This window comes from Coregonus clupeaformis, chromosome 10 (assembly GCF_020615455.1).
Source record: "Coregonus clupeaformis isolate EN_2021a chromosome 10, ASM2061545v1, whole genome shotgun sequence".
Classification (NCBI taxonomy): domain Eukaryota; kingdom Metazoa; phylum Chordata; class Actinopteri; order Salmoniformes; family Salmonidae; genus Coregonus; species Coregonus clupeaformis.
In genome coordinates this window covers 42,484,675-42,511,318 of record NC_059201.1, presented here as the reverse complement: position 1 = coordinate 42,511,318, position 26,644 = coordinate 42,484,675, and the positions used below count along the sequence as shown (strand labels likewise).

The window sequence follows — 26,644 nt, the reverse complement described above, 5'->3', positions numbered from 1 at the left end:
ATCAGTCTATAATTTTTATGTTATGTTTATTTGAACAGTGAGAGACAGAATAACAACAAAAAAAACCAGGAAAACGCATGTCAAAAATTTTATAAATTGATTAGCATTTTAATGAGGGAAATAAGTATTTGACCCCCCTCTCAATCAGAAAGATTTCTGGCTCCCAGGTGTCTTTTATACAGGTAACGAGCTGAGATTAGGAGCACACTCTTAAAGGGAGTGCTCCTAATCTCAGTTTGTTACCTGTATAAAAGACACCTGTCCACAGAAGCAATCAATCAATCAGATTCCAAACTCTCCACCATGGCCAAGACTAAAGAGCTCTCCAAGGATGTCAGGGACATGATTGTAGACCTACACAAGGCTGGAATGGGCTACAAGACCATCGCCAAGCAGCTTGGTGAGAAGGTGACAACAGTTTGTGCGATTATTCGCAAATGGAAGAAACACAAAATAACTGTCAATCTCCCTCGGCCTGGGGCTCCATGCAAGATCTCACCTCGTGGAGTTGCAATGACCATGAGAACGGCGAGGAATCAGCCCAGAACTACACGGGAGGATCTTGTCAATTATCTCAAGGCAGCTGGGACCATAGTCACCAAGAAAACAATTGGTAACACACTACGCCGTGAAGGACTGAGGTCCTGCAGCGCCCGCAAGGTCCCCCTGCTCAAGAAAGCACATATACAGGCCCGTCTGAAGTTTGCCAATGAACATCTGAATGATTCAGAGGAGAACTGGCGGAAAGTGTTGTGGTCAGATGAGACCAAAATTGGGCTCTTTGGCATCAACTCAACTCGCTGTGTTTGGAGGAGGAGGAATGCTGCCTATGACCCCAAGAACACCATCCCCACTGTCAAACATGGAGGTGGAAACATTATGCTTTGGGGGTGTTTTTTCTGCTAAGGGGACAGGACAACTTCACCGCATCAAAGGGACGATGGGACGGGGCCATGTACCGTCAAATCTTGGGGATCTTCCTCAGCCAGGGCATTGAAAATGGGTCGTGGATGGGTATTCCAGCATGACAATTACCCAAAACACACGGCCAAGGCAACAAAGGAGTGGCTCAAGAAGAAGCACATTAAGGTCCTGGAGTGCCCTAGCCAGTCTCCAGACCTTAATCCCATAGAAAATCTGTGGAGGGAGCTGAAGGTTCGAGTTGCCAAACGTCAGCCTCGAAACCTTAATGACTTGGAGAAGATCTGCAAAGAGGAGTGGGACAAAATCCCTCCTGAGATGTGTGCAAACCTGGTGGCCAACTACAAGAAACGTCTGACCTCTGTGATTGCCAACAAGGGTTTTGCCACCAAGTACTAAGTCATATTTTGCAGAGGGGTCAAATACTTATTTCCCTCATTAAAATGCAAATCAATTTATAACATTTTTGACATGCGTTTTTCTGGATTTTTTTGTTGTTATTCTGTCTCTCACTGTTCAAATAAACCTACCATTAAAATTATAGACTGATCATGTCTTTGTCAGTGGGCAAACGTACAAAATCAGCAGGGGATCAAATACTTTTTTCCCTCACTGTAGCACTTGATGGTTTTTGCGACTGCACTTGAAGAAACTTTCAAAGTTCTTGAAATGTTCTGTATTGACTGACCTTCGTGTCTTAAAGTAATGATGGACTTGGTCTTTTACCAAATAGGGCTATCTTCTGTATACCACCCCTACCTTGTCACAACACAACTGATTGGCTCAAATGCGTTAAGAAGGAAAGAAATGCCACAACTTTTAAGAAGGCACACCTGTTAATTGAAATGCATTCCAGGTGACTACCTCATGAAGCTGGTTGAGAGAATGCCAAGAGTGTGCAAAGCTGTCAAGGCAAAGGGTGGCTATTTGAAGAATCTCAAATATAAAATATATTTTGATTTGTTTTACACTTTTTTGGTTACTACATGATTCCATATGTGTTAATTCATAGTTTTGATATCTTCACTATTATTCTACAATGTAAAAAATTGTCAAACAAATAAAGAAGAACCCTTGAACGAGTAGGTGTGTCCAAACTTTTGACCGGTAGTGTATGTAAAAATAAATAAATATGCACTCACTGTACTGAAGTCGCTTTGGATAAAAGTGTCTGCTAAATGGCATATATTATACACACCCTTTGAACTTGTGGTTGTGTGTGTTATCAGCTGAATGACCTGGAGAAGAAGCATGCCATGCTGGAGATGAACGCCCGCACCCTGCAGCAGAAACTGGAGACAGAGAGGGAGCTGAAGCAGAGGCTGATGGACGAGGTAGAGAGCACTCTGCAAACATAAATAAATACACAATATTGTATTTCATTTACACAAAGTAAATAAGCCTTGTCCGGGCCAGAACGGCTCATAGGGCAGGAGCCTATCTTCTGTTTGTAGTGTGAGGTAGCTTGATATACAAGTACACAGCTGGTCAGGACGTTAGTCCAATTTACACAAAAAGTTACACAAAATAGCTTTTAGCTTGTCTTGGAATGATGCGTGTTTGTGTGGTGACCTCCCCACCACAGCAAGGCAAGTTACAGCAGCAGATGGACCTACAGAAGAGCCACATCTTCCGTCTGACACAGGGCCTGCAGGAGGCTCTGGACCAGACTGACCTGCTGAAGACTGAGAGGACCGACCTGGAGTACCAGCTGGAGAACATCCAGGTAACAATACACTCACTCCCACTTAGACCATTTTTAACACACCTGAGCCCAGTTGTTCTCTGCTGGCCTGGGTCGTATTCATTAGGCAACAAACAGACTGAAACGGGGAGGGACAACGTGGTGTTGTCCAATAAGAAATGCTTATTTTCGTTTTGAAACATCCACAATAGTTGCTGGAATGGCTCAGCTCCTACAGCTAATTCCATTTGAGACGTTAGCTGGTAGCCTGGTACATTTATATTGACGTTGATTCTTTCTCCCACCACAGGCTGTATATTCTCATGAGAAAGTCAAGATGGAGGGCACCATTTCTCAGCAGACCAAGCTGATTGACTTCCTCCAGGCCAAAATGGATCAGCCCACCAAGAAAAAGAAGGTGAGAGAACTCAGTGATGGAAATGTGATGGCAGTTAATGGCGCAGTCTGCATAAGAGCAGATGTTTGTTGTTCTTCGACAGGACACACACAGACTCAAACACACACAATACATCTTAATATCACTGCATGTTTAATTAATGCCACACAAGTCCATGGCTCCTTCTGAAGCTCCAAGTCCCTCTAACTCTAACCCTTGCTCCCTCTCTCTCCTGCCAGGGTATCTTTGGGCGGCGGCGTGATGAGCTGGGGCCCAATGGGAATGGTGCTGGGGGGTCCGGGGCCCAGGCCCAGCCAGCATTGCCCATGCAGTACAGCGACATGAAGGTGGCCCTGGAGAAGGAAAGGACTCGCTGCTCAGACCTGGAGGAGGCCCTGCAGAAGATGAGGATAGAGCTGAGATCACTAAGAGAAGAGGGTGGGTGGTGTTGCCAACAACCTATTACAGGACCTACGCCCATATTCATAAAGCCTCTGAAAGCAGGAGTGCTTATCTAGGATCAGGTCCTCCCTGTTCATGCAATATTATTAATTATTATCGAAAAGGCCAAACTGATCCTAGGTCAGCACTCCTGTGAGTTGTTTGTGAATCCATGCCCTGATGATTGTCATAGTTTCTGGTTCAAATCCTTGTATCCCTTCCTTGAACTTCTCACTGATCTGCCATGATATTAGGGAGAGCAGTCCAGTGGAATGCTGACTTTATTCACCCTGTCTTCTTCAGGAAAGTGAGGACACATTTTTTGAAGTATTTCAACAGGGTCATAGTATATTGATGATGGAGATGATGCACACGAAGCCATGTTTCTGGTTTGTCTAAGTGTGCCAGGTGTAGCCAAATGGCTAACATTTCCCCCGTCTTCCTCCCTCCCTCCCAGCGGCCCATTTTAAAGTCTCAGAGCACGCCCCGGCCACACCAGCCTCGGCCCGCCAGCAGATCCTCATGTCGGCCATCGTCAAGTCCCCCGAGCGCCAGCCCAACCCCAGCAGCCTCCTGGCACCCTCCAGCTCTGCACGATGCAAGGAGAGCTCCACGCCCGAAGGTAAGTCCCACAGTCCCCGCTCTCTGTCTGTCTATCTGTTTCTCTCTCTCTCTTAGCCACTTTTAGAACTCTTAATTTTCTTTCTCTCTCATTCTGCTCACAGAGAAGAGAAGGGTGACTTTTGAAAGTAAGTGTTTTCCCAGTTTGAAACCATCTTCCATCTCATTGTGCTTGTTTTGATGATAAAAATTTTGTCACATGCGCCGAATACAACAAGTATTTACACTGAAATGATTCTTTACGAGCCCTTTCCCAACATGCAGTTAAAAAGTAAGCCAATTTACAAATAGATAAAAATAAAATAGTAACACAATAAAATAACAATAACGAGGCTATATATAGGCTATATACAAGGAGTACCGGTACAGAGTCAGTGTAATGGTGTACGAGGTAGTTGTGGTGATTGATTGAGGTAATACTGTATGTACAGTGGGGAGAACAAGTATTTGATACACTGCCAATTTAGCAGATTTTCCTACTTACAAAGCATGTAGAGGTCTGTAATTTTTTATCATAGGTACACTTCAACTGTGAGAGACGGAATCTAAAACAAAAATCCAGAAAATCACATTGTATGATTTTTAAGTAATTAATTTGCATTTTATTGCATGACATAAGTATTTGATACATCAGAAAAGCAGAACTTAATATTTTGGTACAGAAACCTTTGTTTGCAATTACAGAGATCATACGTTTCCTGTAGGTCTTGACCAGGTTTGCACACACTGCAGCAGGGATTTTGGCCCACTCCTCCATACAGACCTTCTCCTGATCCTTCAGGTTTCGGGGCTGTCGCTGGGCAATACGGACTTTCAGCTCCCTCCAAAGATTTTCTATTGGGTTCAGGTCTGGAGACTGGCTAGGCCACTCCAGGACCTTGAGATGCTTCTTACGGAGCCACTCCTTAGTTGTCCTGGCTGTGTGTTTCGGGTCGTTGCCATGCTGGAAGAGCCAGCCACGACCCATCTTCAATGCTCTTACTGAGGGAAGGAGGTTGTTGGCCAAGATCTCGCGATACATGGCCCCATCCATCCTCCCCTCAATACGGTGCAGTCGTCCTGTCCCCTTTGCAGAAAAGCATCCCCAAAGAATGATGTTTCCACCTCCATGCTTCACGGTTGGGATGGTGTTCTTGGGGTTGTACTCATCCTTCTTCTTCCTCCAAACACGGCGAGTGGAGTTTAGACCAAAAAGCTATATTTTTGTCTCATCAGACCACATGACCTTCTCCCATTCCTCCTCTGGATCATCCAGATGGTCATTGGCAAACTTCAGACGGGCCTGGACATGCGCTGGCTTGAGCAGGGGGACCTTGCGTGCGCTGCAGGATTTTAATCCATGATGGCGTAGTGTGTTACTAATGGTTTTCTTTGAGACTGTGGTCCCAGCTCTCTTCAGGTCATTGACCAGGTCCTGCCGTGTAGTTCTGGGCTGATCCCTCACCTTCCTAATGATCATTGATGCCCCACGAGGTGAGATCTTGCAAGGAGCCCCAGACCGAGGGTGATGGACCGTTATCTTGAACTTCTTCCATTTTCTAATAATTGCGCCAACAGTTGTTGCCTTCTCACCAAGCTGCTTGCCTATTGTCCTGTAGCCCATCCCAGCCTTGTGCAGGTCTACCATTTTATCCCTGATGTCCTTACACAAATCTCTGGTCTTGGCCATTGTGGAGAGGTTGGAGTCTGTTTGATTGAGTGTGTGGACAGGTGTCTTTTATACAGGTAACGAGTTCAAACAGGTGCAGTTAATACAGGTAATGAGTGGAGAACAGGAGGGCTTCTTAAAGAAAAACTAACAGGTCTGTGAGAGCCGGAATTCTTCCTGGTTGGTAGGTGATCAAATACTTGTGTCATGCAATAAAATGCAAATTAATTACTTAAAAATCATACAATGTGATTTTCTGGATTCCGTCTCTCACAGTTGAAGTGTACCTATGATAAAAATGTCAGACCTCTACATGCTTTGTAAGTAGGAAAACCTGCAAAATCGGCAGTGTATCAAATACTTGTTCTCCCCACTGTACATGTAGGTTTGGTTATGTGATTGATTGAAGTACTATGTACATGTAGGTAGGGGGTGAAAAGCAGAAAGTTTGGGCAGCCGTTTAATTAACTGTTCGACAGTCTTATGGCTTTGGGGTAGAAGGTGTTCAGGAGCCTTTTGGTCCGGTACCGCTTGCTGTGAGGTAGCAGAGAGAACAGACTTCAACTTGGGTGGCTGGAGTCTTACAATTTTTAGGGCCTTCCTCTGACACCGCCTGGTATAGAGGTCATGGATGACAGTGATGTACTGGGCCATGCGCACTACCCTCTGTTGTCGAGCAGTTGCCATACCAAGTGGTGATGCAGCCAGTCAAGATGCTCAATGGTGCAGCTGTATAACTTTTTGAGGATCTAAGGGCCCATGCCAAATCTTTTTTGCCTCCTGAGGGGGAAGAGGCTTTGTCGTGCCCTCTTCTCGACTGTGTTGGTGTGTTTGACCATTATAGGTCCTTAGTGATATGGACACCGAGGAACTTGAAGCTCTCGACCTTCTCCACTACAGCCCCGTCGATGTGAATGGGGGCGTGCTCGGCCCTCCATTTCCTGCAGTCCACGTTCCGCTCCTTTTGTCTTGCTGATGTTGAGGGAGAGGTTGTTGTCCTTGCACCACATTGCCAGGTCTCTGACCTCCTCCCTGTAGGCTGTCTCATCGTCGTCGGTGATCAGGCCTACCACCATCGTGTCGTCATTAGGCACCAGTCTGCGGCCATGCAGTCGTGGGTGAACAGGGAGTACAGAAGGGGGCTAAGCACGCACCCCTTAGGGGTCCCCGTGTTGAGGGTCAGCGTGGCGGATGTGTTGTTGCCTACCCTCACCAGCTGGGGGCAGCCTGTCAAAGTCCAGTATCCAATTGCAGAGGGAGGCGTTTAATCCCAGGGTCCTTAGCTTAGTGATGCGCTTGGAGGGCACTATGGTGTTGAACGCTGACCTGTAGTCAATGAACAGCCTTCTCACATACAGTAGGTGTTCCTTTTGTCCAGGTGGGAAAGGGCAGTGTGGAGTGCAATAGAGATTGCGTCATCTGTGGATCTGTTGGGGCAGTTTGCGAATTGGAGTGGGTCCAGGGAGTCTGGGATGATGGTGTTGATGGGAGCCATGACCAGCCTTTCAAAGCATTTTATGGCAACAGATGTGAGTGCTACTGGACATTTTACCTTGGCCTTCTTGGGCATTAGGACTATGGTGGTCTGCTTGAAACGTGGGTATTACAGACTGGGTCAGGGAGATGTTGAAAATATCAGTGAAGACACTTGCCAGCTGGTCAGAGCATGCTCTGAGTACGCGTCTTGGTAATCCGTCTGGCCCTGTGGCCTTGTGAATGTTAACCTGTTTAAAAGTCTTACTCACATCAGCTACGGAGAGCGTTATCTCCTCACTTCAACTGGTTCATGGGGCACATTTACAGTGCTATTCTGCATCTGAGGTGCATGTGATGCTGGGAGGGTTATTGACTGAAGGAACAAGTGTCTAAAGTATTAGTAGGCAACAATATGGAGGCAAAAATAGAGAATGATTCAGAAGGCACTCAGGAAAGGCTCCATGCCAGTTGGTAATCAATGTGGGGGTGGCTCTTGGCAAATGTAACCGCCATTGAGTTATATTTAATTTTGTGCCAAACGCCCTCAAAAGCAAAGACGGGGGTGCGGTTCAGGACTTCTGGTTTACAGTTGTCAAGACCCACCCCCTCCTGAATTAGAGCCCCAGCAGCACTTTTGACTGGAAAATACAATTTTTCCTTTAACCAGCCTTTATTTCTGCAAAGCTAAGTAGATCTGAAACCATATCTTCTACAAATACTATAGTTAAAAGTACATACACACATTGTCATTTGCATGATCCAACTCATAACCATGGTTATGTCGTTAGAACCAAAAATATGCAAGTGCAGAAAATGAATTGCTATGCCTCATACAGCACTCTTTGTCTTGCTGTCAAAACACTGTTGCTTTCCCTTGTCAGGAACTTTTAAGTGACACGAACAATACGCAAAGTATGACCGCTGCAAACTCACTCATTCTAGTTTTCACTCATTTTCACTCTCTCTTGTTGTAGAGTATGGGCGTCGTGTGAAAGAGAGGATGCACCACAACATCCCCCATCGCTTCACCGTGGGACTCAACATGAGGGCCACCAAGTGTGCTGTCTGCCTGGACACCGTGCACTTTGGACGCCAGGCCGCCACCTGCCTAGGTTAGTAGTCCTAATGGACTTACTGCCTTTCTTTCTCATTACTGCTACAATAGCATTGCTGTTGCGCTCATGAGCAATGTCCCAGACCACTGCATTATGTTCATTACTATATTTAAACTATTTCTTTAAATCAAACTTCCCTTGCTTGTGGTCATTATTTTGAATAAAAATGGTTTACAATTATACCTGACACTCGTATATAGGTATGAAGATAACATGTATTGACAACACAACTTATAAGGAGCCTGAAAAGTACAGAGTACTTGTTTTCAGCCAACATAACTCAAGATCAATCACTCCTCCACAATACATGTATTTCCTTCTCTCTCTTCCTGGTCTACTGTAGAGTGCCACACCCTGTGCCACCCCAAGTGCTCGCCCTGCCTCCCTGCTACGTGCGGCCTGCCGGCGGAGTATGCTACCCACTTCTCAGAGGCGTTGTGTCGGGAGAAGGCCAACTCACCTGCCCTGCAGCTCAAAGAGGCCGCTGGCCACGTACGCCTGGAGGGCTGGATGAAACAACCCAGGTCTGTGTTCTCATAGTAACCCCTTTATTATGGACATTCTTCTGTTTACCTGCCTTACCTTGCTTTATGTTGGAAAGCGGTTTGAAATTGAACCGTCTTCTCCTCCTTTTCCTCTTTCTTGGGCATGAGCTCTGGGTAGGGCCCTTGACAGGGAAAATGTAACACCTCTGAATGTTCTGTTTCATAATGTAAGGTGTGTGTCTCTGCAGGAACTCCAAGCGAGGCCAGCAGGGCTGGGAGAGGAAGTACGTGGTGCTGGACGGGACCAAAGTGTCCATCTACGACACTGAACCCAGAGAAGGTACTGCTCCTTGACTTGACTCTCCTTTAGCTTTTTATTTTTCTTTCACCAGACTGTTTTGGCAGTGTTTTCATGACCCTTGGCCTCCTGGATCATATTCATTAGGCAACAGTCTGAAACAGGGAGAGTTCTACCTGGACTTGTAGCTGGCCTGGTAGCATTGCAAAACGTTTTGCTACCGTGTGCCCTAATAAATATATACCTGGTGTCTTTCCAGACTCTCTGAAGCCAGAGGAGGAGTTTGAGCTGTGTCTTCCTGATGGAGAGGTGACCATCCACGGAGCAGTGGGAGCCTCGGAGCTCATCAACACGGCCAAGTCAGGTACAACACACCTGTCCAATGCCCTTATAGATACTACACAGGTAGATTAGAGTCCACCAGTGCTTGACTTGGACTGAAATAAGTGCCGGTCCTCATTTTTGAGTGCTGGTACTGTTTATACACTGCTAAAAAAAATTAAGGGAACACTAAAATAACACATCCTAGATCTGAATGAATGAAATAATCTTATTAAATACTTTTTTCTTTACATAGTTGAATGTGCTGACAACAAAATCACACAAAAATTATCAATGGAAATCAAATGTATCAACCCATGGAGGTCTGGATTTGGAGTCACCCTCAAAATTAAAGTGGAAAACCACACTACAGGCTGATCCAACTTTGATGTAATGTCCTTAAAACAAGTCAAAATGAGGCTCAGTAGTGTGTGTGGCCTCCATGTGCCTGTATGACCTCCCTACAACGCCTGGGCATGCTCCTGATGAGGTGGCGGATGGTCTCCTGAGGGATATCCTCCCATACCTGGACTAAAGCATCCGCCAACTCCTGGACAGTCTGTGGTGCAACGTGGCGTTGGTGGATGGAGCGAGACATGATGTCCCAGATGTGCTCAATTGGATTCAGGTCTGGGGAACGGGCGGGCCAGTCCATAGCCTTCCTCTTGCAGGAACTGCTGACACACTCCAGCCACATGAGGTCTAGCATTGTCTTGCATTAGAAGGAACCCAGGGCCAACCGCACCAGCATATGGTCTCACAAGGGGTCTGAGGATCTCATCTCGGTACCTAATGGCAGTCAGGCTACCTCTGGCGAGCACATGGAGGGCTGTGCGGCCCCCCAAAGAAATGCCACCCCACACCATGACTGACCCACCGCCAAACCGGTCATGCTGGAGGATGGTGCAGGCAGCAGAACGTTCTCCACGGCGTCTCCAGACTCTGTCACGTCTGTCACATGTGCTCAGTGTGAACCTGCTTTCATCTGTGAAGAGCACAGGGCGCCAGTGGCGAATTTGCCAATCTTGGTGTTCTCTGGCAAATGCCAAACGTCCTGCACGGTGTTGGGCTGTAAGCACAACCCCCACCTGTGGACGTCGGGCCCTCATACCACCCTCATGGAGTCTGTTTCTGACCGTTTGAGCAGACACATGCACATTTGTGGCCTGCTGGAGGTCATTTTGCAGGGCTCTGGCAGTGCTCCTCCTGCTCCTCCTTGCACAAAGGCGGAGGTAGCAGTCCTGCTGCTGGGTTGTTGCCCTCCTACGGCCTCATCCACGTCTCCTGATGTACTGGCCTGTCTTCTGGTAGCGCCTCCATGCTCTGGACGCTACGCTGACAGACACAGCAAACCTTCTTGCCACAGCTCGCATTGATGTGCCATCCTGGATGAGCTGCACTACCTGAGCCACTTGTGTGGGTTGTAGACTCCGTCTCATGCTACCACTAGAGTGAAAGCACCGCCAGCATTCAAAAGTGACCAACACATCAGCCAGGAAGCATAGGAACTGAGAAGTGGTCTGTGGTCACCACCTGCAAAACCAGTCCTTTATTGGGGGTGTCTTGCTAATTGCCTATAATTTCCACCTGTTGTCTATTCCATTTGCACAACAGCATGTGAAATTTATTGTAAATCAGTGTTGCTTCCTAAGTGGACAGTTTGATTTCACAGAAGTGTGATTGACTTGGAGTTACATTGTGTTGTTTAAGTGTTCCCTTTATTTTTTTGAGCAGTGTATTTAGGTGCAGGAGGCCACAATACTTTTGAGCTAATATTCTATAAGAGGAACAGGAGCTCAAGCAGTAGAACATTTTAGGTGCCTGTACTCCGCTCTGGTGAGCTCCTGCCCAAGTCAAGCACTGGGGCCCACCTGTCTAATGCACTTATTCACTTGGAGATTAGAGTAGACCTTCTATTTCCCAGAAAACTCTCCCATTTGGAACACACCAAGATAATGAACACCTGACCTCTCCCTACATCCTAACTTGTGTAAAACTACCTAAACTGATCCTATTTGATGCCTCTTTACTGGAGTAATTGCACAGTCGTCAAGTAGCTAAACTGCTGAGCATGCCACTGTTGTGTTTGTATTTGAATGTGCTCTATAGTCTCTGTCCCTCCACTCTCTTATCTTGCTTGTGTCTGTGTGCAGACATCCCGTACATCCTGAAGCTGGAGTCTCACCCCCACACCACCTGTTGGCCCGGCCAGTCCCTGTATTTCATGGCTCCCAGCTTCCCAGACAAGCAGCGCTGGGTGGCTGTCCTGGAGTCAGTCGTAGCCGGCAGCAGGGGCTCCAAGGACAAGGTGGAGGCTGACGCGGTGAGTGGACGCGCTTGTGTGCATATGTCGAAAGCCATCTTCAATCTCTAGTCGGTTGATATTTGAAGTGTTGTTACTTTCAAGGTCGGCACCGGAGTTCTCCTACTAGTTCATTACAGTTTATAGCTGAAACACACACTCAAACATGAGAGAGCAAGACTTGCTTGGTGTTTGCTGAGGGAGTAGGGTGTATTCCCACTCAATAGTCTCTCTTTCTGTCTTCCCCCCCCGTTCCCTCTCTCTTTGTCTGCATGTTGTCCCTCTACCGTCTGTGTTTGTGGATGTTGTCAATGATTTTATGTGTGAATACATATTTTACACATATTTTACACTGTATGTGTAAAATTCACTGGGGTGTTGTTGACCACACTGTAGACAGCTGTTCCTAAAAGACAGAAGAACCTCTCCCCACTGGTCCAGGTAAAGAGCTGCACGAGCCTGCCTTATGCTTGGGCCCAAGCGTATATGCTTTGATTGACAGAGCATGCAGTACACACACTTACTGTATACATACCCACGCACACAAACAAATCAACATCTTAATCACACATACAGTGCAAGCACACACTCTCTCGCCCTGAAAAGCAGCCACATACCCACACATGCAGCACCCATGAAGCTCATGTATGTGAGATAACCCTGCTGTGCAGCTTTGTCCCCTGGCGTCATGCATGCACTTCCAGAGTCATATACGTCACACCCGCCCATGCACCCCTGCAATACAATTGATAGATTGATTGATCGATCAATTGGTTTGTCTGGTGTACCATTTTGATTTTGTTATTTTGATATCTTCCTCTTTTTCTTTTCTTGTGTGTAAAGCACTTTGAAATGTTGTATGGAAATTGGAAAGTACTACATAAGTAAAATCATTATTATTATTATTATTGCAAACCCACCCCCAATTGCCCATAGCCATGCCCATTTTGTCACCTGCTTCACCCCTGGCAACTACTTGCCTCTGTCACATCCACTGTGTACTGTAGGCTATATGACCCTCACAACTTCCTGCATTGACATGAGCAGATACTGGGGGCTTTGTCTTAGTAAAATGCTAGGTTAGGTTTACACGTTACGATTCCTAACCTGGCCTGTGTTCCTCTCCCTCTCTGACAGAAACTGTTGGGTAACTCTCTGCTGAAGCTGGAAGGAGACGACCGACTGGACATTAACTGTACCCTGCCCCTCACCGACCAAGTACGTGTGCGAGTGTTAGTGCACGTTTAATGCAGGATTATGCTTCACTATACATACAGAACCAGGAAACTTACCCAGGGAACTGGGTAAGCAATTTTTAATGATTTTAAATGTTACCTAAAGTTTCACATTGGCTTTCTCTCTCCCCCTCCATAGATAGTGTTGGTTGGCTCTGAGGAGGGCCTGTATGCCCTGAACGTCATTAAGAACAGCCTGACTCACATCCCCGGCCTGGCCTCTGTCTTCCAGATCCAGATTCTCAAGGAGCATGACAAGCTGCTCATAATTACCGGTCAGTATTGGGGACAAACTCTGCCTACTATTATAGGCTTTAGCTTAGTGAGCCACCGGCAACATGGTCTTGAGGCTCGCAGGTGACCCATTTCCAATACCCGGTATATCCGAGTATCAAACCTGGCTTGCCTGCGGGCCTACAGACTTGTGTTAGCTCCCCGAGCTAAAGCCTGATAGAAGGCATGGGCTCTGGGAGCTAAAATGTGTCTTCAGGTCTAAGAATTTGTTCTTAGCTGGCTCGCCTGCTTAAATAAAGCTTAAATAAACAGGCAAGTTACTCAGCACTTGAGTGTAGTTCACTGAACCATCTCTGCTACACTACAGCCATCTTGCAATTTAGCAGTACTGAGATTTTGAATCGTGTTAATATAGTGCAATAACTGTTGAAACTGATCACAAATGTGTTATATGGGATGGAGGATGCAGTTGGTACTGTATGTGTTTGTTGCTGATGTCTGTACCATGTCTGGTCCAGGAGAGGAGCGGGCCCTGTGTCTGGTGGAGATCAAGAAGGTGAAGCAGTCTCTGTCTCAGTCCCATCTCCCGGCCCAGCCAGATCTCAGCCCATACATCTTTGAGACCGTCAAGGGATGCCACCTCTTCTCCTCTGGCAAGGTGAGCCACAATGTTTTCTGGTATAAAACTTTGTTTCAATCATAGCAAATGATTCACGCACCTTTTGATGATACATTATGTTGTCTGTTACATTCCTTGAAACTGTGGACTGATTACGCCATATTTCTGGAGTGATTGTTGTCCTGACTCTTTTGTTTTTGTCCCTTGTGCAGATTGAGAATGCCACGTGTATCTGTGCCGCCATGCCCAACAAGATCACCATCCTGCGCTACAACGACAGCCTCAAGAAATTCTGCATCAAGAAAGAGATTGAGACGTCAGAGCCCTGCAGCTGTATCCACTTCACAGGCTACAGCATCATCATCGGCACCAACAAGTTCTACGAGATTGAGATGAAGCAGTATGTGCTGGAAGGTAGGTCAGCAACTCATCACACAGGATACAACATGATCAAGGTACACTGTTATCTCGGGATAACTAGGGTCATCATTAGGCACCAAACGGACTGAAACAGGGAGGGATTACCTGGACTTGTCTAGTAAGAAAAGGTTATTTAATTTTTGTATAGTTGGTTGATTGATTGGTGTGAGGACCTCTCTCTTGCAGAGTTCCTGGATAAGAACGATGTGACGTTGGCCTCGGCCATCTTTGCGGCCTCCTCCCACAGTTTCCCCATCTCCATCATCCAGGTCACCCAGGCACCGCAGAAAGACGAGTACCTGCTCTGCTTCCACGGTCAGACATGTTTCATACACACTTCTATAGGCCGTGTGTGTGTCTGCCTTTCCGTTACGAAAATGTGGCGCCGGATATTTGACGGGCAGCATATTAATTCATTTGAGAAATGTACCGGACCCATATGCATTGGGTGCGTAACCTGCTTAAGGCATCCACCCACGGTAATCAGAATGACAGAAATCACGTTTAGATTATGGTAATTCATTTTAACAGAACACAACTCGAGGATGCAACGGTGTGTCCTTCTTACCTAATTCTGATGTGCACTTTGAAGATGTTCGAATAACTGTCCACATTTCCTCAGCCAACAAGACGAGTAACGAACAGCAAAAGCACTAGCCTATGTCAATCTACTATCCCCCATAGTAGAAAAGTTGACCTATTCTATTGGTCGGCTTGACGTTCTGTGTGAGAAATCTAGCTATAGCCTATTCCAAACAGACTCTGGGACAGTTGTGGGACGATAGATCCCAAAATTCATCCAACCAGTAGGCCTAGACTATATAAAACAACTACTGAAAAACCAAAGAGGCTGATCCAACTGATCAGAATGTTTAGTGTAAAATGTTGATGAACTATTATTACTTCACATTATAAAAGTACCAATGTGCACAAGGCAGTAGACTATGTGCAAATGTTTGTTCTATAATGAAATTAGCGGGAAAACACTGTCAAAAGTGCACTGCACATGCCAGCGGTTTCATGTGATAGATATTAAAATATCCGTTAGCAATTTAGAAAGAGTGGAGATCTAAAAATGCAAAAACTAGTATGGGTTGCTAAAATGACTAGGATTGTGCCTTTGGCTACTAGACAATGAAAGAAAGTTGATTTGAAAACCAATACAACATGAGAGAAATAGGCTACTGGTTTCAATGGAATATGGAAGTCTTTATAAAATAATTGCCTCCACGTTTTATGGTGGGATTTTGGCTAGGCTACTTTGAAGCAAGGTAAGACATGCCTCATAATATGAAGTAAAACGTTCAGGTTTCAAAAAATTAAGTATGTTTTCAAATGCATACTGCCTCCAGCTCATTGCAAAGTGGTGTGTGATGTGCGGAAGCCTCCTATGCACTTGAATGGCGAATGGGAAGCGCGCTTCAATTACCGGTTGAGAAAAAAAAAAAATTGTAGCTGTTTTTAATCGTGGCCATCAAAACTGTTTTTAACACGCGATTGCATTCAGAATTGTTGTGCAATGATTGGGTTTACACTATAAAAGCAGCATAATTACATAATTCACTCCAGAGGCAAATGAACTAGCTGTTTGAGGAGCTGTAGCAGCAGCTCTCCTGCTGTCTGACAGATCTTCCGCTCAAGCTAGGCTCTGTATCTGTATGCTATGCGTGTGTGATAATATACATAAAGACTAACGAAAACACACGCTAATTTAATTCCACTAAATTATGCAAATTAACCGATAAGCATGTCCGGTCAAATGTATTTCGATCGACTGGTATTTCCATCAATGAATAGGCGAAAAAGCATTATTTTGCAATGAGATTGTTTTTGTTCTTGGACAATTTGCCAGCGTCCCCAAAAAATTAGCGGCCAAAATCCGGTTATTACCGGCTAACGGAAACCCTGGTGCGTGTGCATGAGAGATGGTGTGTGTGAGAGAGGGAGAGTGCCTATGCTGTCTTTATGATTATGTAATGACTGAGTAGTGTAGCCATGCTGTGATGATTGTTAGAAATGTCCATGATATTAATTTCCACCTAGTTTGCAATGCATACCAGCATTATCACTTATTTCTATTGTGATGATTCCCTCTCCAGAGTTTGGGGTGTTTGTGGACGCATACGGCCGCAGGAGTCGAAGTGAGGACATCAAATGGAGCCGTCTGCCTCTCTCATTTTGTAAGTCAAAATCATTTTACATCTGAAACTATCATCTCAGAGTGATCCTAACAAAAGGATTGAAGAATTGCCATCTAGAAAAGTGTCATAATAAGACATAAGGGCTCAAAGGGGTTTATAATATAGTGCTCCTCTCCATTTCAGCCTACAGAGAACCCTACCTGTTTGTGACCTATTTCAACTCGTTGGATGTGATCGAGGTCCAGGGCCACTCTGCTCTAGGGTAAGACCACCTCAATGATCTTTTACTTAACTGCAACCCTGAGCTAGGTAGCATAACATTGTAAGAAATCAATGGGGGTATTGTGTCTTGGTCAGGGCCCACTCGTACGCTCACCTGGACATCCCCAACCCGCGCTACCTGGGCCCAGCCATCTCCTCCGGAGCCATTTACCTGGCATCGTCCTACCAGAACAAGCTCCGTGTCATCTGCTGTAAGGGCAACCTGGGACAGGAGGGGGAGCTGCAGAGGAATGGCTCTGGACGCAGGTACGTTAATATGGATCTTTCTTTTTCTCTCTCTTTCTTTCGTTCAGTGTCTCACTTATTCTCTCTCTTTCTCATTCATTCAACTTGGGTATGCATGGATAGAGGTACATGATGTATCTCTGTGTATGCATGTCCATCAAGTTGTTTTTTTTGTGGTGGTACAATGGAATTCTGGGATTTGGAGCAACAATGGGGATTCTTCATTCTGTCACTGCACCTTCTGTTGGCTGAGCTGGTTAGTAGAGGCAGGATTGGGCCGGTCATGGTTACAGTATGACTTCAGAATTACTTCCCTTCTCTCTGATTTCGCCCATTGTTTAAATTCCACCAGGAATCACTGAAGTGCACGGTGATGGTGTGGAGCTTTTCACAGGTGGCACACTTGCAGCATGAGTTGACATACAGGTGACATAGAGTGGCAGGTAGGCATACAGGTGGCATAGGTTGGCATACCGTTGACATAGGTTGGCATACAGTTGACATAGGTTGGCATACCGTTGACATAGGTTGGCATACCGTTGACATAGGTTGGCATACAGTTGACATAGGTTGGCATACAGTTGATATAGGTTAGCATACATAACTGGTGATCTATCTGGTGATGGTGTTCTTCCATCTGATACACCATGCATCTCTGAGACCTGGATTAATGCTAGCGTCTATTCTTTGCAGGAGGAAGATTTCATTTTTTATTTGTAACAAAGCCTAAGTAAGGCAATTTTTATTCAAAATGGCTCCTGTGTGGTGTTATAATACAATATATGAAATAAAGTATGGTTACTTCTTGTATTTTCTGGGACTTCCTATATCAACCAATCAAGCACCTGCATTAATGTACATAATATTGCAGTGACTGTGTGTTTAGAGTTAGCTGATTTGACCATCCTGCCATATAGTGCTTTTGATCTTAGCTATGGGTTTCATGATGTTTAAAGAACAGTAGAGAGGGTTCATTGCTATTTTTCCTCATCTTCATCAAAAATACTGTACAAAGACAGAATTTGAAAAAGCCATCCAAAATGTCATTTGTCAACCCTCATTCAGCCGTTATCCATACATCGAAAAGTGTTGTACTCTCTCTGTGTAATTTAGGGCTGAGAAATGGGTGTTGATTATAACGCAAAATAAAGTGTAGGTGTGCCACCTCTGTGCACATCATGGATGTTTGTTTGTTCAAGTGCTAGGAAAAAGACCAGCTACAATTCTCATATAATTGATTCCATAATCCTCTGTACTATAGAATTGGAAATTTGACTTCTGGAGGTAACATGGTGACGATATGACGAAATGTCTTTAGCTCTCCTATCCATCGGTGGAAACAAATGTGCAGTCAACCATATCTCATTTTTCTCCGTTGTCTCCTGTGACAGAATGTGGCTAACACATTACCAGTCTGCATTATCTATAGGGATTTTAATGAGAATTGCTTTCTCCATATCCAAAGCCATTGCTTGCTGCAGTCATGATTTTATTTTACATAGCTATTGAGAGGATTACACTAGCCATAGTTATGATTGACATTAGCTTAATATGCATTTACACTGACATTAAGAACACCTGCTCTTTCCATGACATAGACTGACTAGGTGAATCCAGGTGAAAGCTATGATCCCTTATTGATGTCTGTGTAGATGAAGGGGAGGAGACAAGTTAAAGAAGGATTTTAAGCCTTGAGACAATTGAGACATGGAATGTGTATGTGTGCCATTCAGAGGGTGAATGGGCAAGACAAAATACTGAAGTGCCTTTGAATGGGGTATGGTAGTAGGTGCCAGGCGCAACAGTTTCCCATGTGTATCAAGAATGGTCCACCACCCAAAGGACATCCAGCCAACTTGACACAACTGTGGGAAGCATTGGAGTCAACATGGGCCAGCATCCCTGTGGAATGCTTTCGACACCTTGTAGAGTCCATGCCCCGACGAATTGAGGCTGTTCTGAGGGCAAAAGAGGGGGGGTGGTGCAACTCAATATTAGGAAGGTCTTCCTTATGTTTGGTATATTCAGTGTATATTTAATTGACCACTTTTTTACCAAGATCACTTCTTCAAGCTGGATGCATAAGTTGCTTTTCCATGGTTCTTGTTCATACATATACTTCCCCTCCCATGACCCCAGCAGTACACTATGCAATGCTTTCTTGACACCATCTCTGATGGTCTAACAAAATGTTGACCCTGTGATCTTTGTCATGTGGTCCCCTGCCCTCTCCATCTCAACAATGGGCCTCTCCACCCCCTCTCCGTCCGCAGCCCCAACAAGCGTGGGCCGCCCTCCTACAACGAGCACATCACCAAGCGCCTGGCGGCCAGCCCCGCGTTGCACAGTGACCCGGGCACACCGCGCCACTACCGCGAGGCCCGCACCGAGTTCCGCCGCGATAAGTCGCCCGGCCGTCCGCCACACTCGGTGGAGAGGGAGAAGTCTCCCAGTGGCAGGATGATGATGGACCCCCGTCTGGCCAGGTCTCCAGGAAGGGCCATGGGGGGGGACTCACGCCTCGACCGATCCCCAGGGAAGCTGATGGACCGGGACGTGAGGAGGGAGAGGTCGCCCAGCCGGGGGTTCGAGGAGCAGCAACCTGGAGTTCGTCAGAGACTCCATACCAGCTCCGGTCGCACGCCCCTCACCACGGTCAACAAGGTGAGGAAGTAGACTATGTACAGAATGCTTCCCAAATGGCCCCAGAGCCCTATGTACTTCCCTTGCCCGCATTACAGGACATAACATGAGTGGTATTGGGTGACTTGTGAACACTTCCCTATTTAGTGCAGTACTTTTGATCAAAGCCCTATGGTCCCATGCTCTGTCTTTTTTAATATGGCATCATTTTGATAGTTTCTATGGATATGCTGATTTACTTTAAATGTATTTTTTAATAAGACGTTCCTATTCCAGTGATAAATCTACTCTGCTGATGGAGCCTTAATGATATTGTTACAAAACCAATAACTAGTCAACGGATATTGTTACACTCGTTATGTCTAGGGGTCTTAGGCCTATTTAACTGGTCTGGAACCTGAATGTAATCAGCGTATGCGCCTAGTTGTTGAATGTACAGCTCTGTCTCTCTCGACCTCTTAGTCGGCCAGGCCAAGCGGATTATTATTTGTTCCGATGGTGACGAAACATAAATATGCAAACAGGCATGCCCAAACAAGATTCAAAACCAAACGAATGGCCTCATTGCCACCAAACCAACCAGCAGCCTCACGGCTCTCCAAGCTGGCACTCTGTCTGATCACCTTAATTGGCAGCACCTGATGTGCTTATCAGCCAAGCTCAGCACCTGGACAAGATTGCTGCTGCCCCCTGAGGGAATGGAGTGTGGAAGTGTATCCTGGATAGTGTGTTTTCCTATGTCCTAACACTAACCTTCACATTATATCATAACAATATCAAGTAATTTAAGTTCCTCTGCCTAACTTCTGTGTTGGTGCCCTATCACTTGACCCTATTTGTCTCTGATCTTTCTGTACAGGTGTGGGATCAGTCATCTGTTTGAGTGACAGCAGTGCTACATCAATCAGAAGAGTGACATCCCCAGCACAGCACATCACATGACTCAATTCTTAGCAGGGTTAGGGAAGAGGAGCGGGGTCATAATACTGCATCACCCAGAGAGCCCAATAGGAAAAGCAGCTAAAGCGTTAAAGACTCACTGTCAGTGCTGAATGTCATGTCTATGGGTTTTTACTATAATAAATAATGGTTAATACAATGTTGATATACAGTAACAAATAAAAAATGTGATCTAACATTTGAAGTCGGCAAGGACCAAAACACAACATTTATGTCACAGACACTGACAAAAACACTTGGAATATCTGCTAAATTAAATCCTGGAAACAGCACTTACAGATGAGGCTCAGAGTTTAGAAACACAACTAAACGTTCTCCTGGATTTTCTCTCACCCTGTGCATATCAGCTAGATCAGTGGTGGGCATCTCCTAGGGACGCAGTGTGTGCAGGCTTTTGTTACAGCCCAGCACATACACACCTCATTCAAATAATCAACTAATCCTAGTCTTTGATTTAGATCAAGTGTATTTAGGTGTGTTTGTTAGAGATGATATGGAATAAAGTCTACACACACAGCGGCCCTCTAGTATTGGTCCATCCCTGAGCTAGATGACTACAGCTGACACACTAAAACTGCGCTACCCACAATCCCCAGCACCAGCTGTCTCTCGAAACAGGACCTTTATAAATCATCATAATGCTATTTGACACTGTAAATAGGCAGACTTAGGTTTCGTCCGAAATGGCACCCTACTCCATATATAGTGCAATACTTTTGGCCAGAGCCCATAGGGCTCTGGTCAAAAGTAGTACACTTTATAAAGATTAGGGCGCCATTTCAGACCAAGCCTCACTTTTTATAGATATTGAAAGGGAACCTCAAGGCTGGAAAAGCCACGTCTATTTTTGTTAAAGAGAAAAGTGATTGTTATGTGTCCTCTTGAATGTCAAATGAATATTATTCTTTTAAAAACATCCTTTATCAAGTGAGCCTTTTGCCTTGGTCCCATCTTGTGTAATGCACTTCCACACGCAAAAACAAACTTACATGCGGCTTGAGAAATCATTAAGCTTACAGCACACTACTTGAATATTCCTTTTTACCACAATCTCACCTTACCTTGTATATACCCTCCAAATTGTTGTTTATGATCAATTGAAGAAGAAAATAATGTACTTTGATTAACTGATTCTTAAGGCATGGATGTACTAAAATGAGAATGGAAAATAAATATCCTATGATCTTCAACATCACTTTCATTTCAGTGAACTACATGCGATTCGACACTGGAGCATGAGCGATAAAGAAAAAAGTAATTTATAGCTACATGTTTTAGTTTGCCTTCAATTTCCATTTTCTTTCAAATCCTCCTGAACTATTATGGGCGACATTTTCCTACTGCTAAACACCTCTCGCAGCAAGAACAAATATGGTATTTTCAGTCACATAAGCTTACTCTTTATACTTTAATATAGCTACTTACAGTTGAAGTCGGAAGTTTACATACACTTAGGTTGGAGTCATTAAAACTTGTTTTTCAACCACTCCACACATTTCTTGTTAACAGTTTTGGCAAGTCGGTTAGGACATCTACTTTGTGCATGACACAAGTACTTTTTCCAACAATTGTTTACAGACAGACTATTTAACTTTATAATTCACTGTATCACAATTCCAGTGGGTCAGAAGTTTACATACACTAAGTTGACAGTGCCTTTAAACAGCTTGGAAAATTCCAGAAAATGATGTCATGGCTTTAGAAGCTTCTGATAGGCTAATTGACATAATTTGAGTCAATTGGAGGTGTACCTGTGGATGTATTTCAAGGCCTACCTTCAGACTCAGTGCCTCTTTGCTTGACATCATGGGAAAATCAAAAGAAATCAGCCAAGACCTCAGAAGAAAAATTGTCTGGTTCATCCTTGGGAGCAATTTCCAAACGCCTGAAGGTACCACGTTCATCTGTACAAACAATAGTACGCAAGTATAAACACCATGGGACCACACAGCCGTCATACCGCTCAGGAAGGAGACGCGTTCTGTCTCCTAGAGATGAACGTACTTCGTTGCGAAAAGTGCAAATCAATCCCAGAACAACAGCAAAGGATCTTGTGAAGATGCTGGAGGAAACAGGTACAAAAGTATCTATATCCACAGTAAAACGCGTCCTATATCGACATAACCTGAAAGGCCGCTCAGCAAGGAAGAAGCCACTGCTCCAAAACCGCCATAAAAAAAAAGCCAGACTACGGTTTGCAACTGCACATTGGGACAAAGATCGTACTTTTTGGAGAAATGTCCTCTGGTCCGATGAAACAAAAATAGAACTCTTTGGCCATAATGACCATTGTTATGTTTGGAGGAAAAAGGGGGTATCTTGCAAGCCGAAGAACACCATCCCAACCGGGAAGCACGGGGGTGGCAGCACATGCTGTGGGGGTGCTTTGCTGCAGGAGTGACTGGTGCACTTCACAAAATAGATGGCATCATGAGGAAGGAAAATTATGTGGATATATTGAAGCAACATCTCAAGACATCAGTCAGGAAGTTAAAGCTTGGTCGCAAATGGGTCTTCCAAATGGACAATGACCCCAAGCATACTTCCAAAGTTGTGCCAAAATGGCTTAAGGACAACAAAGTCAAGGTATTGGAGTGGCCATCACAAAGCCCTGACCTCAATCCTATTGAACATTTGTGGGCAGAACTGAAAAAGCGTGTGCGAGCAAGGAGGCCTACAAACCTGACTCAGTTACACCAGCTCTGTCAGGAGGAATGGGCCAAAATTCACCCAACTTATTGTGGGAAGCTTGTGGAAGGCTACCCGAAACATTTGACCCAAGAAACAATTTAAAGGCAATGCTACCAAATACTAATTGAGTGTATGTAAACTTCTGACCCACTGGGAATGTGATGAAAGAAATAAAAGCTTAAATAAATCTCTCTACTATTATTCTGACATTTCACATTCTTAAAATAAAGTGGTGATCCTAACTGACCTAAGACAGGGAATTTTTACTAGGATTAAATGTCAGGAATTGTGAAAAAACTGTTTAAATGTATTTGGCTAAGGTGTATGTAAACTTCCGACTTCAACTGTTCTTTTGATTTACTTTTTCTTTATATTTATATTCAACCAAATTCAGTGTAGCACTGAAAGGTCACGTAGCAAATGCTTCTGGAACAGGTTGGCCTACATGCGCAGTAAGAAACCTTTTGCTCACTTCCTCTATATACAGAAGCACACATTTTTCGTTTTACTCAGCACCTGGGTGGGAGTGTACAGGGTTGTAAATCATATTTAATTTCATACTTGCCTATCAATTTACCATCTGCTATTAAAGACGAGGAACATGTCGCCCTGTGCTCGATATGAAGATATTGATGTCTTACAAATGCTAACAAAAGATGTACTAGCTTTCCCTGTAGAGTTTTGTCACACAATATTAAACATAACCACTGTCTTTAATTGCTGGCGTATATCCTGTGTGGCCTATGTGGAATCGTGCGAGAGAGAGATTGTGTGAGAGAGGGAGAAAGAGAGATTTTGTGTGTGTGTGGGTTGTTCATGTCCAGTGTGTTAGGGTAACAATGCACGTTTGGTATTTATAGCAGTCTGATGAATACACTAGCCTGCTTATTCACTAGCTGCCCCAGCCCCACGGTGACAATGCCATCCCATTCTAGAGCCACTGGCATGCAGAGCAGCAGCGGCTATTTGTGTCTTAAACTGGGAATAACTGAGGAGAAAGACAGCTGCCTGCCTGCCTGGCCAGGAACAATTGTTCATCTGAGAGGCGTGGGTGAGTGGCAAACAAACTTGAAATGTAATCGTCATACATGTTGCTTTAAAGTTTAGATGTAGACAGCTGTAATGTGTTTTTTTGCATATCCCACTCCCCCTGAGACACCCTCAGAGAATGGGGTCACAGCCAGGTGATCAGCCATTATCAACGGCGACCCTGGAGAAATTAGGGGTAAGTGCCTTGTCGGCTCGGGCATTTGACCCACCAACCTTTCGCTTACTGGCCCAATGCTTCTAACCGCCAGGCTACCTATGTGACTTTTAGACCTCAAATAAATAAGTTACTAGAGACTCCTTCCATGCTTTGAAGGGACAGAGATTATAGCAGAAGTGACATATGCCACTAAGACATTGACTAGTTGTTAAACTCCTGGCTGAAAGTGAGAAGGATGACAATGAGGTGAAGAAGGCTTTCAGCACGTCAGGACCATTATATAGATAAGCCCCACACCCAGAAATTGTTGGGAGATTCTCCCCCTGCCCTGGCCATAACGCCATATTCACTGATTGGCACTTTAGCACTTTCCCTTTCCAGCATGACAGGACCTGACAGGAGTGGTATTGGGTGACTTGTGAACTCTAATTTACACATTGTAAGGCGCTGTTCTCTGTCTCAACAGGGTCACACTTAAGTATGTGGAACCTAGCTAATGTTGCGCTGCTGAGTTTGGAACGTGGAACTCTGGGTGCAAATTATTTTGAATAGCTTCCTTTCCTGGTCTCCTCTCGTTAAAGGGTTTGTTCACAGAAAATGCTAATTGATATGATTTTCCAACTACCTTAGCTGCTGTTTTTTTAATGTGTAAAATACACACATCTATGATACAAAGTTGCATGCTCTAAAACAGAAAGACTACAGAGCTGCACAGGTGGTGTTCTGGTGTGCAGGTAGAGATTTATGTGAGGAGAGAGTTAACTAGCGATGACCGCTTGAGTAAAGTGTGGGCCCTGTAAATGGGTGATATGTATAGAAGCATGTGAGAGATGTGACTGGGCTTGCTCCACCATTAACCCAGCGTGCCAGACACACTCCTCTGACAGCAGCAAGGCAATAAATAATGGCTTAATAAGCTAATATATGTCCACGTTCCCTTTCATCTTTAAAATTATTGTTTTATTGGCCTTAAACAAACACATATTAACATGTAATGACGGCATAAGCACACATCTAACAAATTGAAGAGCATAGAGGTAGTGGTAGTAGCCTACTAGAGGTAGATAGCCTAGTAGCTGCCAAAAACCTTTTTCACAGAGCCGAATCCAGCCGAGCTGTACTGCACTGGCCTGGTTACTCATCTACCATGTTGCTGGAACGGTGATGGAAAGGACAATGTGGGAAAAATATCAGAACCATTACAGTACAGTTTGGGTCAGCATGATGGTGTGAAAAGGGTGTAGCCTGCTAGGTAATCGGGGCTATGCTTCCGCTAAAACCACAACCACTCAACAGCTAGCTCTTAGTCCCTCTAGTTTTGTCTAGAGTGCAAAGAACCTTGGCGTGACTCTGGACAACACCCTGTTGTTCTCTGCGAATATCAAAGCAGTGACTCGCTCCTGCATGTTCATGCTCTACAACATCCATAGATTACGACCCTACCTCACAGATGAAGCGGCGCAGGTCCTAATCCAGGCACCTGTCATCTCCCGTCTGGACTACTTCAACTGTCTGTTGGCTGGGCTCCCTGCTTGTGCCATCGAACCCCTGCAACTTATCCAGAACGCTGCAGCCGGCCTGGTGTTCAACCTTCCCAAGTTCTCCCATGTCACCCCGCTCGTCTGCACACTCCACTGGCTTCCAGTTCAAGCTCGCATCCACTACAGGACCATGGTACTTGCCTATGGAGCAGCAAGAGGAACTGCCCCTCCCTACCTTCAGGCTATGGTCAAATCCTACACCTCAACCCGAGTACTCCGTTCTGCCACCTCTGGTCTCTTGGCCCTCCCACCCCTATGGGAAGGCAGCTCCCACTCAGCCCAGTCAAAGCTCTTCTCTGTTTTAGCACCTCAATGGTGGAACCAGCTTCCACCTGAAGCTAGGACAGCAGAGTCCCTGCCCATTTTCCCAAAACATCTGAAACCCTACCTTCAAATAGTATCTTAAATAATCCCACAGCACACCCTCCTCACCCCACCTCCCACCACCCAAAAAACCCTTTTGTGAACTAACACTCACACTTGACTTTTTTTCCCCCCTTACTAGCTCTGACTTTGCTGATAGCTACTTTATTGAAGAAAAATGTACTTACTATGACTGAGATATGTGGTTGTACCACCTAGTTATCTTAAGATGAATGCACTAACTGTAAGTCGCTCTGAATAAGAGCGTCTGTTAAATTACTAAAATGTCTACACACACACACAATTTGGGCTGTGGATTGAACGGGCATCACCTCTGCTTTGAGGTTGTGAGGCATCATCACTCACTCATATAG

The 26,644-nt window shown here is 45.0% G+C and overlaps 1 protein-coding gene across 2 annotated transcripts in view; it reads left to right on the top strand.

The window, feature by feature from the left end:
* Positions 1 to 21,961, top strand: part of cita (citron rho-interacting serine/threonine kinase a) — a 71,539-nt gene extending 49,578 nt beyond the window's left edge. The window contains exons 28-48 of one of the 2 annotated variants that reach the window (XM_041887928.2): positions 2,151 to 2,255; positions 2,507 to 2,647; positions 2,916 to 3,023; positions 3,242 to 3,440; positions 3,901 to 4,065; positions 4,169 to 4,192; positions 8,163 to 8,300; positions 8,647 to 8,827; positions 9,037 to 9,128; positions 9,346 to 9,450; positions 11,561 to 11,730; positions 12,847 to 12,927; positions 13,084 to 13,219; positions 13,697 to 13,836; positions 14,010 to 14,211; positions 14,404 to 14,532; positions 16,317 to 16,397; positions 16,542 to 16,620; positions 16,716 to 16,886; positions 19,139 to 19,529; positions 20,368 to 21,961. In XM_041887928.2, the coding sequence (XP_041743862.1) occupies positions 2,151 to 2,255; positions 2,507 to 2,647; positions 2,916 to 3,023; positions 3,242 to 3,440; positions 3,901 to 4,065; positions 4,169 to 4,192; positions 8,163 to 8,300; positions 8,647 to 8,827; positions 9,037 to 9,128; positions 9,346 to 9,450; positions 11,561 to 11,730; positions 12,847 to 12,927; positions 13,084 to 13,219; positions 13,697 to 13,836; positions 14,010 to 14,211; positions 14,404 to 14,532; positions 16,317 to 16,397; positions 16,542 to 16,620; positions 16,716 to 16,886; positions 19,139 to 19,529; positions 20,368 to 20,391 (2,862 nt within the window). In that variant the 3' untranslated portion in view covers positions 20,392 to 21,961. The remainder of the gene's footprint in view (positions 1 to 2,150; positions 2,256 to 2,506; positions 2,648 to 2,915; positions 3,024 to 3,241; positions 3,441 to 3,900; positions 4,066 to 4,168; positions 4,193 to 8,162; positions 8,301 to 8,646; positions 8,828 to 9,036; positions 9,129 to 9,345; positions 9,451 to 11,560; positions 11,731 to 12,846; positions 12,928 to 13,083; positions 13,220 to 13,696; positions 13,837 to 14,009; positions 14,212 to 14,403; positions 14,533 to 16,316; positions 16,398 to 16,541; positions 16,621 to 16,715; positions 16,887 to 19,138; positions 19,530 to 20,367) is intronic. The other variant, XM_041887929.2, reaches the window with a different exon arrangement.
* Positions 21,962 to 26,644: the final 4,683 nt, after the last annotated feature.